We start from the raw sequence: 14,940 nt of genomic DNA on the forward strand, positions 1-14,940 counted from the left end.
CCAAAGGAGGAGCAGCTCGGAAGAATGAAGGAGGTGAAGCAGCGGTTCATTTCTGCTTTTAGATTCATGCATTTCCACAGCAAAACCAGAGAAAACTTTATCGGCACAAAGATTTTGGTGCAAAAGAGGCCGTCAAATTTATTTTAAATAAAATAAAAAAATCAACAAATAAACTAATCAGTCAAAGCAAAACATTAAATCTTCACATAAATTAGTTCTCGTTTGATGAAACTTGATTTATTTTAGTTCATGCTCCTGAAATATGATCAACAAGCAAATATTGATCCATTTTTTTCATTGAAAATCAGTTTAAGATTGACATTGAAACACAAAAATTATGACTGAAAAGGTAACATTTATATATTTATTTCCATTTTTCCCTTTTACTTGAACACAAAATCAGTTTTCCATTAAAAAAAACCCAAACTGTATCAACAAATAAACAATTATGTGGAAAAATCATCTCCAGCTGCTGTTTTTTTTCATTATTATTCGCCCTAAACCCCTCATTTTCACAGTTTGGGGAGTTAATCCTCCTGAACTGAAATGCTTTACATTAAAAACAGGTTTTGTTTACTTAAATCTGAGTATTTTAGCTCAAATATGTTAAAGTGATATTTTTCTAAGAAGACGGAATCAAAAATGTGGTATTTAGGGTTGGATGACGACAGAAACGTTCTCCTACATGAAAGCTTTTCAATGCATAAATTTAACTGAAATAATATTATGACACTAATGACACTTCCACATTACAAATAAAATGTTTATATATATTTTTCCATTTCAACAGCCGGCTTAAAGTGATATTTATTTCTTTTTCAAATCTTACCAAAATAAAACTCATTTAAAACAGTAAAGCTTTTCTTCAGATTTTATTTGTTTAGCTGTTTAAATGTATACACAGGTAACAAGGAAACTTTAAATTATAGAGCGTGGTGCGTTTTAGGACAGGAGGAAAAAAAAGGGGGCTTTAGCAAACGGACGGCTCGTCCACGGCGGCGGCTCCCTCGGTGAGAGCTTTCACACACTTGGCCATCGTCTGGGACGCTCTGCTGATCGGGTCTGCAGACGGAAAGAGCGGCGGGTGAACATCTGGAGGTCCGGTCGGCGTTTTCACGTCAGACAAACGTTTACCTGTCATGTAGAAGTCCTTGGCAGAGACCTGAGGAGGCACCAGCGGAGCCGCTACGAGGTTCTGGTTCACCGCCTGACAAACGCAGAGAGGGCGGCTTAGAGGCGGAGCCTATTTCCAATGTTTCCTGACAGAAATGAGCTGGATTTACCTGAGCGAGCTCATTGGCCTGTTTGAAGTAGTTGGCCTCCTCCACGTCGTCGTAGCGAACCAGGTTGGGGGCGACCTCGGCCAGCCTGGACCGGACCTCATCCAGGGTGTCGTAGGGCAGGGTGACCCCGGCCAGCTGCAAGGACAGGCATTGGCGTTACGCTCACGCCTCACGTCGTATGGCTTCGATCATACCGAGAAAGCTGACCTCCGACACGGCTCGGATGACCTTCCAGTCCTCCCGGGCCATCCCGGGAGCCGTCACCGCCACCTTGGTGTGCTGGCTCCGCCCCTCTATGTTCACGTAGGTGCCGCTTTTCTCCGTGTACGCAGCGCCGGGAAGGATGATGTCGGCCATGGGGGCGCCCACATCGCCGTGGTGACCTGTCGAGGTGGAGGTTCGGGGGTAAAACTTAACCGGGTTTTTAATAACCCAAACACGGCAGGTAAAAGTGACAGCTAAAGACATTTTTTTACAAACAAAGAGAACTCTGGGTAATGTGGTTTTGTCATGTTTTAATTTTTTTAATTTAAGATCAAATTTGTATTTATTTCATATTTTAAATGTATAATTAAAACTATGTGACTGAAATGAATTAGACTCGGTGAGTAAAATGACAAACAGTAAAATTGCAATGATTGCATAAATGTTTTACATGTAGTACATCATAGCCTCAAGCAAAACAAAACAATATGAAAATATTTGCCATGTGGGCGTGGCTAATGGAAAACCTTGGTTGCTACGGAAATGCAAAAATTTACTACAACATAGATCTGTTGCTATGGAGATGAAACTAACAGTAAAGCTTCCAGGAGTTTTTAATTTTTTTATGAATTCCAAAGCAGCTCTGACCGGGGTAGCAGGGCCATGAGTGAGCGGCGTGTAGCAGGGGCAGGTTAAACGGGGGATGGCGAGGGCGGGTGGCGCCTGCGGACCCTTCATTGCTGCCTGCGGCTTTAGTTTGCTACTTAACGTTGCGTTTAATTCCCTGTGAAGAAAGTTCAACAGATTTTTGGGCCCATCTGCACCTTGGTAGATGATGAGGCTTCCTTGGGGCAGGTCGGCTCTGGTGACGCAGCCCGCATCAGCGCCCAGCAGGAACAGGACTTTGGGCGGGTTCTTCCTGATGGCATCCACTCCCGCCTTGTAACCCAGGTCCAACGCCGCCACCTGGCTGGCCACTCTGCGCACAGGGACGACCATTAACCCGTGAGGCTCATGACCGATCACAGCAGGAAGTAAAAAAAAAAAAAGTGCGGCGAAGTGGAACCTGTGCAGGACGTTCAAAACCTTCCAGCCATCCTCAACCCCGCTGCTGGTTCTGGCGTTCTGAGCGATGGTGGAGACGGCGCTCAGGATGGCCGCTCCATCCTCCCTCTGTAAGGCGCCACTGCCCACAACCACGACGGGACGCTTGGCCGTGGCGAGGACCTGAAGACGAGTACGGGACCGATGTGAGTCGCTGCGGACAGAAACGGCCGGGGCCGCGGGGGAAAGGTGCAGTCACCTGGCAGAAGGGATGCGTGCCGTTAGCCAGCTGGGTCAGAACCGACGTCTCCTCCCCCAGGTGATCGTAGGTGTAGGTGAGGTCCACGTTGTGACCCACCACGGCGACTCGCAGCTCGTTGTGAAGCCAGCTGACAAAGGAACAGAGGAAGATGTCACCTTTTTCTGCTCAGCAAGTTCTCTCAAACCAGCTTGGGGAAGAACGAGGACCTCTGGTGGACGAATGAAGCCACAGCAACCACATTTACAAGACGCTTTTGCTGCATTTTATGTTCTGGATCAGGCATTTACAGGTGCAGCAGCGAAATCCCGATAATTAAGTACAAAAAAATGCCTTTTCCAGCCTGAATAGGATTTATTTTATTGTGTTAACTTAATTTAATTGTGAAATCCAGTTTAAATTAAGGTTAATCGGAATTTAAAACATAAAAGAATTGGATAGAAAGGAATATATTTATTTGCCTGTTGACTTGAATCAGTACTTTGGCAGAGATGTTAAAATACAATCTCCAAATACAATCTGCTGATCATTTATCAGATCTATTATTAGCTACAAACACATTTTGGTTTGAATGAAGACAGGAAAGCTGTGGTTCAACCGAGCAGGGCTGCGTTTCCTCTGACGGCAAGATAGGTTTTTTTCTCTCAACACAAACGTCTAAGAATTCAATAAATCTTAGACACATTAGTCATCAGAAGCTGTTCTACCTCTTTAACAGGTATGTTAGCTGTTGCTATCTTCACCTGGATAAAGTCGTCTTTATTGCTGTCAATCAAGCGCCCTTCAGAAGTCACAGCCGTCGTCCAGCGTTTAAAAACTGCACTTGTTTAGGTTATTTTTTTTCTTTTGGAGCGCCAACAGGGCGGGACACGCCGCGGGCATAAGAGCCGAGCTTACCTTTTGCGGATTCTGGCGTTGAAAAGCGGCGCTTCGTAACGGGGGTTTGTCCCGACCAGCAGCAGCAGGTCGCTTTCCTCGATGCCGGCGATGCGGCTGTTGAGCAGGTAGTTGGAGCGCAGGTCGGTGCTGAGGAGAGAACACCGGAAGAAGAGATGCTGAGGTGACGTGTCCTGCCAACCAGGAGGGGTTTGAACACCCAGTTGCAGGACATGCTGTGAAACCCAGACAGCTTTTCCCACCTAACTACAAATGACTCCTTAAATTTAGTTCCACAAAGGAATTTTTCAAAATGGCGGCATTACTGTGGTTTTATCTCCATAGCAACCATTTAATTTTTTGGTCGTCTGGCGGTGACAAACAGGTCTATGTCAATTTTAGAAGAATCTGCAAAAGTAAATTTTTGGATTTCCTTGACAACGGAGGTTTTTTTGTTAACCACGCCAACTTTTCCTTTTATGTTCTTGTCATGTGTCACATTGTTTCGTACAGCTTGAGCTAAAGATTGATGTCTGACACCCCCATAATCCTTCACCGCTCTAAAGTGGGAGGAGTTTTGGTAAAACACCAGAAAAAAAGAGAGAACCCACACCACCTTCTTTCCCCCCCTTGCTCTCAGGAGCATCCAAATTTACAATGGAGTATTAGGGCCACACACACACGCAAAAAAAAGTAAAATTACAAGATTTAAAGTCATAAATTTACGAGATTAAAGTGGAAGTGACCAAAGTGAGACATTCGACTTTAATCTTGACATTTTGACTTTTTTTTAAAACTTTATTCCAACTTTGATCGTAACATTTCGGTTTTAATTTCGACATTTCAACATTTAAAAAAAAAAACTTTAATCATAACATTTTGACTTCAATCTCGACATTTTGACTTTTTTTCCTGTAATTGAGGAACAAAAAACAAAAAAACAGTTATTCAGCAGAATTTTTTTTTCTCACCGTGGCCCTAAAACTCGTCGTACAAACTACATCTACCTACGAGTACATTTTTACAGCCCCTCTCCATCTCTTACCCTGCCCCCGCCATGGGGAAGAGCTCCTCTGTGCACAGGTTCTCCGAGTCTAGTCTGTTGAGGAGATCTTTGAGGGCAACCAGAGCCTCGGCGTCCACCAGGCCTCCGGCGATGCCGCCAACCTCCTTTCCCTGAACGCTCTGAAGCTGCACAGACAAACGCGCCACTTTATTCCTCTTTATTGGCACAAGGAGAACACAAAAACACAAAAACAGCTTCTCTCTGGTGATTTGACACCATTTGTTTGAGACGACTGGATTGGAAAGTCAAAATTAGATTTATCAACGCCTGAACTATGTTTGGTGTTTAAAATAAAACAATACTAGCATCATCCTGAGTTAAAAAACCCAAATATGAGTCTCTGTAATGAACAAAAATCCTCCCGTCAGCCCTGAAAAGGAAAAACCCCTGAAACAAACTCAGAACCTTCAGGAAAAAGTTCATATAAATGCACTTTTTCCCCCATGAAAAGCTGTCTGGAGAGCGCCGCTCTAGAGGACAAACCTTTGCTCCTTCAAGCTTCAACCCAAAAGGAAGACTTTTCTGGGGTTAAACTTTTCCAGACGATCAGATTTCTCCCAGAAATCACTGGAAAAGCCCCAAAGAGTCGCTAAAAATAGACTAAAACATCAGGAGCTTGTTAGGATTCACACCAGCATCCTGAAAACCGGCACAAAGTGTGCGGCACGGATGGTCTGGTGCGGAAGCGCCCGAAACAGGAAGCTCCTCAGACTTACAGCTCCAGCAACACGGGTGAGGGCGTCCTCCCAGGAAGTGGGGGTCAGCTGACCTGCTGCGTCCTTCACCATTGGCTGAGTTAACCGCTGCCTCTTCAGACCGTCGTACGCAAACCTGTGGAAAAACTACGTCAGGTGTTTGTCCAGCCATTACTAATGCACGGATTTGAATACAACTTTATTAGTAAGAACAAAAGTTCCAGCTTAAATAAACTCAAATATTGATTTAAAAAATAAATTAACATATAAATAATAGCAGTAAACAAAACTTCTATTTATTTAAGTTAAATTCTTTCATTTTGGAAGAAAAATAAATAACATTTGACTTTTTTAAGACATTTGTTTTCTTGGTAAATATGAAATAAAAAGCATTTAAATAAGGTGTGTGAAAAAAAGAGCTTTTTAGGTTAAAACCAATATCAGGTTTATCCTGGAGCTGATTGGTGTTTATTTTAACTTGTTAACCAGCATTAAAGTTCTTTAAACTGGATTATTTTTGGGGACATTTGAGGAATAAATCGCTTTTCTAACAGCTGATGCAGCTGATGCACCTACAGGCATCAGAAAGTTCACTTCGGAGGGTTCATACTTGGTTTTGTTAGGAGCATTTGATCGTCTTAAGGTGGTGTGAAGGAACTTAAGAAGCTCAGAGATGTGAGAAAACTCCCAACCAGGGACGGATGTGAAAGCATCTTCAAGTCCATCCCGAGACGTCTGGGATTTTCCCCAAACGCTCCAAAACCTGCACGAGCATCACCTGGTTTTATCTGAGATCCACTCCTCGTTGATGTCTTCGTGAAGCCGCGGCATCACCCTCATCACCTCGCCTCCTCTTGTGCTCACCACGATGTTGCTGCCCACGGCGTCCAGCACGTCGATGGACTCCGTTTTCCTGTGAACGCGGGGAAGCGGGTGAGGCAGGAATCGCCTGGAGCTCAAAACTGGAAAACGCGTGGAAGGAAGGAAGGAAGGAAGCGGCAAACCTGGTTTCCCACGGCCGCGCCGTGAAGGCGTACGGTTTGGAGGTGAGGGCCCCGACAGGACAGATGTCGATGACGTTCCCCGAAAGCTCCGACATGAACATCTTCTCCACGTACGTCCCGATCTGCAACTCGTTCCCTCTTCCCGTCGTTCCCAAGTCTTCCACGCCGGCGATCTCACTGGCAAACCTGGAGGGACAAACGGCGGGGGCTGAAAATCCACCATGTCGGCTAAACTCTTGGCGTTGGAGGGGTGGGGGGTGGGGCTCACCGGACGCAGCGGGTGCACTGGATGCAGCGGGTCATGATGGTCTTGATGAGAGGCCCGATGTTTTTGTCCTCCACCGCTCTCTTCCCCTCCGTGAAGCGGCTGCGGTCCGAGCCGAACTGCATGGACTGGTCCTGAGAACAGAGTCGGCTTCTTTAGTGACAAGAACTTCCCTCCAGCAGGTGGGGGGTAAAGCCCGAAGGCGGAAAAGCCACCTGCAGGTCGCACTCCCCCCCCTGGTCGCAGATGGGGCAGTCCAGCGGGTGATTGGCCAGCAGGAACTCCATCACTCCCTCCCTGAGGACAAAAACACATCCAGCGTGAGCTTCTCCTCCCCCCTCAAACCTCCGCGACCACGCAGGGACGTCGGCGCCTCCCACCTGGCTTTGCGAGTCTTCTCGGAGTTGGTGAGGATGTTCCAGCCCTTCATGACCGGCATGGCGCAGGCGGCGACGGGCTGCAGGAGCACACGACAGATTTGGTTTCTAATTCTGACACAGTTCCAATCAGAGCCGGAGGAGGATAAATAAAAAAAATATATAAAAACCTTTGGAGCCTTTTCGATCTCCACGAGACACATGCGGCAGTTTCCCGCCACCGACAGGCGCTCGTGGTAGCAGAAGCGAGGGATCTGAATTCCTGCCTTATCACAAGCCTGAAAGACACCATTCATATATTACAGATGCAGATTACTTTAGCTTTCCAAAGTACATTGCAGTATAAGCATCAATTACAGCTTATTACATTTATCAACGAGCAAAAATGTGCAATAAGAAAACTTAAAAACACTATAAATCGTGTTTGTCACCTGCAGCACCGTCGTCCCAGGCTCCACCTCCACCGGTTTCCCGTCCACAAACACCTCCACCATGTTGCTGGCGGCGCGCACAGGAGTCCGCACTGAAAGAAAGCACCCAACAAAACAAAGCCCTGTAGAGGTCAAAAGCTTCACAATAAACATCCTGACAGAAATGATGACATAAATATGTCAAAGTGTTGACTGTTTTTCTCAAAGGAGCAGCTAAAGGCATATTTTTATACCTCTTCCTGTCAAAATAAAAGCTTTAAAACTCTACAACTGAACTAAAACGAAATGACAGCAAACCAATAAAATAAAGACGGCGTCCAACCAGATGATTTTACTGTGGAAAGAATGTGGTTGCAGGCGGTGCTAAAACTGTCATGCTTTTTTGGTAAAATGAACAGTAACAAGCCGAGTTCCTACCGGGACTGGGAGCAGCCAGGCTGGCCTTGGTGGCTCCTGTCAGAGCGCGGCCAACAGTCGGCAGTCGCAACATGATGCTGCAACAGAAAACATTCAGACTCCATCTTTACTTCACCCGTTTAAACCCAAGAGCACCCTCCTGGATCCAGACATGAGCCAACACTTCATCGCTTAAACTGCACATGTTTTTGTTGATTTGGGATGAAACGTTTTTAGCATACCTTAAATATTGAGTAAAGACTTCAGTGAAAGTGTGAAACATTTTAAAAATAAAAATCAGACTTTGACTTTGTAAAAAAAAACAAAAAGTTTGATGAGAAATCATTGATAATAATCTTAATTTTACCTCACACATGTCTGGTTTTTGGTTTAAATCATAAGAATAAATTAAACCAGCAGCATTTTTTGAAATATTTGGTCCATAAATTACAAAGTAGAAATAATAAAGTGTTGGTTTGTAAATTTTAACCACTCACCTATTTTTATGTATCGGACTCCAATATTAATTCTGTTAAAACGACCAAAATGTTGTACTTAGAAAGACTAGTTTAAAACTAACACAATAATAAATCTCTGAACATTAATTATGATCCCAAAGAAAACCTTTAAAAATAAATAGAAAAGAATAATAGGATTAAATTGACTAAATTGAGGCATAACTCTCAAAAATATTGTTTCTAACAATTAATCAGCAAATATGATGTGGAAAATGAAGACAGTATTCCGGTGTAAATGTTGTTAGATGTTGCAAAGTTCAAAGAGATGACAAAAACTAATATAATTGTTATAAAAACTACACAAAAAATGATTTTTATAAGAAATAAAAGGCACAAAATGAAACATGAATATGGTGCAAAAGTTTGATTTTTTACTTTATGCATAAAAGGAAATCAAAAGTCAATCAAGAATCATTAGTTTTAAGTATGTTATAACAGGATACCAAAAACAACACAGAAAATAAAGGATTTTCAACATTTCTTTTCCAAACTAGGCTGCATATGATTAGTGAATCTAAAAAAAAAGACACTAGAAAGACAATTATAACTATAAAAATTACTATTAGAGTTCTGTCTTGACTTTAAAACAAAATCAGGAAACCTAAATTCTATAACTAGCTCAGCTGCTAACTGTCAACAACACAACCTAAATAACCCACAGCGACGTATTTTCGGTTAAATGGAAATTTATTGTGCATAAAATGTATTTAAAAGTTTAAGGCTCGAAAGACACATAGATTGATATACAACAGAGCTGTTGATTGTCAAAAAAGTCATAATGAACACTCCAGCTTCCATGCTAACACTGTTAGCTAACAGTCCTATTCAAGGACACGGCCGGCGCATGTAGCTAAAAGCTAATTAAAGTCATTTGCCCGAACAGTTGCTTTTATGATTTACGATGCAAACGCAACTAATATTTAAACTTGTGCACAAATATAAATGACGTGTCAGTTCATACCTTCAGCTATTTGGCCTTCTTGACCAGAACAGCGGTGATGTTACTTAAACTGCCAGCAAATCTGCTTTGGGATTAGCGGAAGTCACGTGGTTTTGCACTTTATTTTGAAAGGTTGAAACTGACGATTTGGGGTTTTCATAATAAAACCAAACTTCAAGAAAACCATTGAGACAACAAATTATTATTAGTTTTTTTTTAATCGAGAACATTATGATCATGATTCTCATTACTATTGTTCGTATTTTTATCACAATTAAAGTCATTCTACACTTTACATTACTCAAATCATGTAAAATAACATGTACAAAAAATATAAAGAAATTAAACCAAAATTTTAAAGTCTTTTTTGCTATGTGCACACAACAATAATGTCATTTTAAATAAAATAAATAAATAAACACAAATATCCAAACTACTAGATTTGTTTTTGAGCTTCTCCATGTGATCTTCACATCTTTCGAACTTCACTTCCCATGTTGCACCGGGGGTTTATCGGAAGTACCTACGTGTGCACTTTCGCGATGGTTCAGGAAGCGTTTCCAAACATCTACATGGACGGGTTTTAGTTGTTCCTGGCGTGTTGAAAATATTACCATTAGAAAAGGGTAAATTGTTGATAAATTTCCGATTTTTTTATTGTTCATGAATTAACCTAGCTTTGCGACATCCATATCGACGCCCTTTTTCTTAGGTTGTCTGTAATTTGACGTGTTAGCTACAAGCTAACAGTGTTTGTTAGCAAACATAAACAGTTGAGAAAAAATGGAAAATTGATAGGTTTTCTTATTGCATGGAGGATTATGGTTATCATGCATTTAACTGTAGTGTTCACTGTTCATTTTATTAGGTTTAGGTTTTCATCGTCTAAATTTCGTAACCAATTATGTTTTTAAAAATGATTAATTTTAACAAGCTAATATTTAGAGTTAGCTTAAGTATTTTTAAATTCTTATATTTTATAGGTATATTTCTCGCTTTCCGGATGCTTTTTACCTGATAAACTAATTTATAATTTTTAGTTAATGTATGTTTTAATATTCAAAAGGATGACTCCTTGTTTTCTTGCAAAAACTGTTCGATATTCTTCTTTATTTTTGATTTTTGTTTAAAGTTTTTTTGCAAAGATATCATCTGTGCTGCATTTTAGCTCATTATGTTACCAACTTTGTAAATGATCTATATGATGCTTTAATAATGTTTCTATTGCCCCCCCCCCAGCAGCATGTTGCCGACCACTACACCCTACAGCAACGGCACTCCCAGCTCCAGGGACGCTGCGCGCCACACAGCGGGCGCCAAACGCTACAAGTACCTCCGGCGCCTTCTTTATTTCGGACAGATGGACTTTGAATTTGCCCTGTGGCAGATGGTCTACTTGTTTACGTCGCCTCAGAGAGTCTACCGCAACTTTCACTACAGGAAGCAGACCAAGGACCAGTGGGCCAGAGATGATCCTGCGTTTTTGGTCCTGCTCGGCATCTGGCTCTGCGGTAAATCGGAACTCGCTTTGTAAATAACCGACTGGACTTCATGTATTGTTTGAGCGCGTGTCTTGTGATGCAGCGACAGTGATTGTTGCTCTGCAGTTTCAACCATAGGTTTTGGTCTTGTTCTGGACATGGGGGTGGTGGAGACCTTGAAGCTGCTGCTGTGGGTGGTCTTTGTGGACTGCATAGGAGTCGGCCTTCTAATATCAACCCTTATGTGGTGAGTTAGGCCTGCTTTGATTATGATAGATAAATATATTTTATTCCCCTTTTTTTGGGTCATTAAATCCAACCTTTTTTTAACAGGTTGATCAGCAACAAATACCTAATGAAGAGTCCTAGCAAAAACTTCGACGTGGAGTGGGGCTACGCGTTTGATGTTCACCTCAACGCTTTCTACCCGCTGCTCGTTATCCTGCACTTCCTGCAGCTCTTCTTCATCAACCGTGAGCAGCCGTTTCTCTCAGGATCGGATTGTGGAACGGATAAACTAATCTGCAGATGTTGATGCTCCTGTCGTGTTTGTGGATTTTTTTGTTTTTCTGCAGATCTCGTGGTGATAAACTCGGACTGGTTCTTGGGATATTTTGTTGGGAACACTTTGTGGTTGATTTCCATTGGTTATTACCTTTACATCACCTTCTTGGGATACAACGGTGAGTCCTTCACACACAGTTTTATACCGATTAATGTTGTGTTTTTTTTTTTTTTTCATTCGATTTGCCAAATTCTGGAAAATATGAGGAGTATTGCAGTGATGTTTGTGGCACTAGGCAAATGCTACAGAGAGACGATAACAGGAGATACGTTGGTGTTAGCTTCATTTCTAAATGCAGTCTATAGGCCTCTGCGATTGAAATTATTTGAATCCTACAGAAAAAGCATTTATAGATCAGGGACCAAACGGTTCTTTTTTCATTAGAATGCGTTGCATGATGGCAGGTGAGACACTACCTCTTCTGATCACACATTCCTGGTATTCGTGGCGTTATGATGAAGGTAAATAAAAGTCAACAAAAGGTTAGGAAGTGCCGGCGTTTTGGAGGAGTTTAGCTGCTCGTCTGTAACGCTGCATCTTCAGAGCTGAAAGATAAAAGGAACAGATTGACCCGCTGGTTTTATTTAAACCTTTGATTTAAAAAATATGTTTGGGACCTAAGTCTGGGTCTCCCTGTGCTGGGTGCGGAAAATCGCAGTGAGACGGCAAAAGGTGAACCACTATATAGCACTGGAGTGCTGCAGTAGCCTCCGCAATTCTTCACACGGTAAGGTTTTTTTGTTGGATCATCAGCTGAACATCCAACGGCTCTTTAAAAATGTCACCAAATGGGTTTGAAAGTTGGTTCAGTTTAGCCACAAAAAAAACAAAAACCCAAAACATTAGGAACACTTCTACTGATGAGCAAAGAACCAGAGGAGTTTACAAGAAAAAAAGAAATATCACATAAATTTGACTCAGTTGAAGCAAAACAACTCACAAATTCCTGCGGATAGTCTGTTCTACCGGTGTGGGCGGGGCTAAAAGGATGCTCTTTAAAAAGTTTTAAAATATTTCTGAAAGCCATGAAACCAGCCGATAGTCCTGCAGATTGTTTTTTAAATCACGGCTTACCTGATCTTTTGATATATTTTCCAAACAATCTTTTAATTATGATGCTGCTCTTTTTAGCCAGGCCAGTGTCAGTGCCTCTGCTTTTAATTTGTTTTTTCTATTGTTTTCAAAATTTGAACAATTCGAACACAAAAACATTTGAACAATTCAAGCATCAAAGCCAGTAGTAGCAAAATACTTTCTTTTTTTTCTTTTAAAGACATAGTTTCTGCAGAGCGGCAGGAGTTTCTTACAAATTGGCCTCTTGAGTTGCCTGGAGTAGCTCCACCCCCTCATTGCCTCCCTGTTGCTGAGAGCTCAGAGCAGGAAGCTTGTGGCCCGCCCAGCATATTTTCTTTTTCATGTCACAAATATTTAAACAGCATTTTTTCGCCCAGACTCACAAAATTTCAATAAAGAAATACTCACAAATGTAATTTTAAGCTCAATTTTCTTTCTTCCGTCATCAGGAAAATGCCAGCTCCAGGTTGTTGTTTTTAGGTTTTAGGAAACTTTAGAACGTTGCACTCTGATCTGATGATTTCTTTTCACTCCACGGGGCGTCACAGTAACATTTGTATGTCTTTTATTTTGGCAGCTCTTCCCTTCCTGTCCAACACGGTGGTGCTGCTCTACCCCTTCGCTGCGCTCGTCCTCGTCTACGTCCTCTCCCTCTCTCTGGGCTGGAACTTCACGCGAGCTCTCTGCTTGTTTTACAAGTACCGAGTCCAGTAGGAGGACTGTCCTCAGCCTCCGTTTGCCGCTGCTGCTGCTGCGGGTCTGGTGAGATGCTTCTGGTGGGCCGGCCAGCCGACCGACTGACTGACTGACTGACTGATCGATCAGGCTGACCGCTGGTCACCTTCTGTTTGGAGCCGCAGCTCCAGGGCCGCTAACGTCATGGCGGGACTCGCTGCAGAAACCAAGGGACAGACGGCTTTTAAAGGTGGAATGTAAATCAGAAACGGTTTTCCCAATGAAGACTTGGAAGTAAAAGAACTGCCTGTTGACGTGAATGAAGGCAGAAAAGACTGCAGTTTCCTGTCCTTTCCCCTTTTCTTTAGGTGTACATTCTAATGCATTGTCAATAAAAGCTGTTATTTACTTTAACCGGCTCACTTTGACGCGTCTGCAGGAGGAATTCAGTCACGTTTTTCATCGTTGAAGATTGTGACGCGTGATACTTTTTTTTTAGATGTTTATATAACGTCAACTGAATGAAACTAAATTTGAAGATTCAGTAAATTGAAGCCCAAAAACTAAAGAGAAATGTGAGAAATTATTCACATTTAAAAAAATATGTTTCTGTTCCTACGAAAGCTAACTTGTTCTTCTGCAGTAAAGTTCATATATTTCAGTTTGTGCTGATAAACCTATTTTAATAAGGTTAGAAGAACTTGCATGGTGGAAGGACAATTTTACTTTCAGAAATCTTAATTTTATACGAAAGTCTGATCCTAACTAAAAGGGATGGAGGTGTAAAAGCAAGTTTTGTTTGTTTTTCTTTTTTGGTGAATGTTTACTGAAATTAAAACTTAAATGCTATAAAAGTACCAGAAAATAAACAATTGTTAATTGAGTATATTTTGTAACATTCTGAACAAAATGCCCCCCCCCCCCCCCCAAAAAAAAAAAAAAAAAAAACAACTTTTAAAGCACAACATGGAGGTGGGAGAATAATGGTCTGGAGGCTTTTCTTGTTTTGTTTACTTCCATTTGATTATTTCTTTTTAGTTTTTATTACATTTATCCCATTTATGTGCTCATTTTAAGTCTCAGCTTTTGTTTTCCTCTGAACAATGTTGTAATTTTTTCCGATTGGGCTCTCAGGGCTCTGCTGGAGGTTCAGGTCACAGGCTCAGCATCTGTTTTATTCATTTTTTCCCCCATATATGTTTAGTAAATGCGCTAGAAAATAGTTTTCTGATAAAGAAAAAAATAACTTTTCTTAATTTTTAGTTAAACCATTTGTCCTGTATTATTTAAAAGTGTGTTCATGACTTTAAAATGAAAAATAATTTTGGTCTCCAGGATTTTTTTATAGTGCAGTTTAAATAAATTGATTTGGATAATAAGAACACCAAATAGTCATGAGATGAAAAGTTTAAAGAAATTTGTCAATTAAAGCCTTTAGTCTTCATCTTATAACTAATTGTACTTCATTAAGAGTAGAAGTACTAATTCAAGTTTAATTCAGCTTTATTCACAAATATACTTTTTACACATTAAAATACACCACAGATGACATTTCCTTCCTCTCAATCCACGGTGCAAACAGCCAATTAAAATAATACAAAAACATGTTAAGTATAAATGATTGAATAATAAATATGTACTCATAAAAATCTCCTCATTTGTCTTTTGGCTGCTACCTTACGTCTTACCATCTCCTCATCCATGAAACCCGTCTCTCCTGGTAGCGCCAACCTCAACATCCGTTTACCATCATCATCACTGTTCCTCCTCTCAGCCATCCAAACATC

The 14,940-nt window shown here is 41.5% G+C and overlaps 2 protein-coding genes across 3 annotated transcripts; one reads left to right on the plus strand and one right to left on the minus strand.

Annotated features, from left to right (window-relative positions):
- Positions 1–857: 857 nt before the first annotated feature.
- Positions 858–9,496, minus strand: ndufs1 (NADH:ubiquinone oxidoreductase core subunit S1). Its single transcript, XM_004066615.5, has 19 exons — positions 9,380–9,496; positions 7,922–7,998; positions 7,505–7,596; positions 7,244–7,351; positions 7,077–7,153; positions 6,912–6,993; positions 6,700–6,830; positions 6,432–6,617; positions 6,206–6,340; positions 5,449–5,563; positions 4,712–4,857; positions 3,688–3,816; positions 2,791–2,920; positions 2,554–2,714; positions 2,312–2,466; positions 1,491–1,666; positions 1,284–1,418; positions 1,135–1,207; positions 858–1,062 (listed from the first exon to the last, which is right to left on the minus strand). The coding sequence occupies exons 2-19, from the start codon at positions 7,992–7,994 to the stop codon at positions 971–973; spliced, it is 2,196 nt and encodes a 731-aa protein (XP_004066663.1). The 5' UTR covers positions 7,995–7,998; positions 9,380–9,496; the 3' UTR covers positions 858–970.
- A 357-nt stretch (positions 9,497–9,853) lies between these two features.
- On the plus strand, positions 9,854–14,036 carry unc50 (unc-50 homolog (C. elegans)). Of its 2 annotated transcripts, none has more exons than XM_004066614.5 (6): positions 9,854–9,984; positions 10,598–10,869; positions 10,966–11,086; positions 11,173–11,312; positions 11,415–11,522; positions 13,056–14,036. In XM_004066614.5, the coding sequence occupies exons 2-6, from the start codon at positions 10,602–10,604 to the stop codon at positions 13,190–13,192; spliced, it is 774 nt and encodes a 257-aa protein (XP_004066662.1). In that variant the 5' UTR covers positions 9,854–9,984; positions 10,598–10,601; the 3' UTR covers positions 13,193–14,036. The 2 variants fall into 2 exon arrangements, with proteins under 2 accessions (XP_004066662.1, XP_011483797.1); XM_011485495.4 differs by having other exon boundaries at positions 9,860–9,984; positions 10,601–10,869.
- Positions 14,037–14,940: the final 904 nt, after the last annotated feature.

Source organism: Oryzias latipes, chromosome 2 (assembly GCF_053564925.1).
Source record: "Oryzias latipes strain Hd-rR chromosome 2, Olatipes_Hd-rR_3.1".
NCBI classification, from domain to species: Eukaryota; Metazoa; Chordata; class Actinopteri; order Beloniformes; family Adrianichthyidae; genus Oryzias; species Oryzias latipes.

Coding starts and splice junctions, on each gene's coding strand:
- unc50 (XM_004066614.5), top strand. CDS start 10,602: ATGTTGCCGACCACTACACCCTACAGCAACGGCACTCCCAGCTCCAGG. Junction 11,087..11,172: donor CTAATATCAACCCTTATGTG/GTGAGTTAGGCC, acceptor TTTTTTTAACAG/GTTGATCAGCAACAAATACC. Junction 11,313..11,414: donor GCAGCTCTTCTTCATCAACC/GTGAGCAGCCGT, acceptor GTTTTTCTGCAG/ATCTCGTGGTGATAAACTCG.
- ndufs1 (XM_004066615.5), bottom strand. CDS start 7,994: ATGTTGCGACTGCCGACTGTTGGCCGCGCTCTGACAGGAGCCACCAAG. Junction 4,858..5,448: donor TCACCCGTGTTGCTGGAGCT/GTAAGTCTGAGG, acceptor TTGTCTGTGCAG/CTTCAGAGCGTTCAGGGAAA. Junction 1,208..1,283: donor AGGCCAATGAGCTCGCTCAG/GTAAATCCAGCT, acceptor TGCGTTTGTCAG/GCGGTGAACCAGAACCTCGT.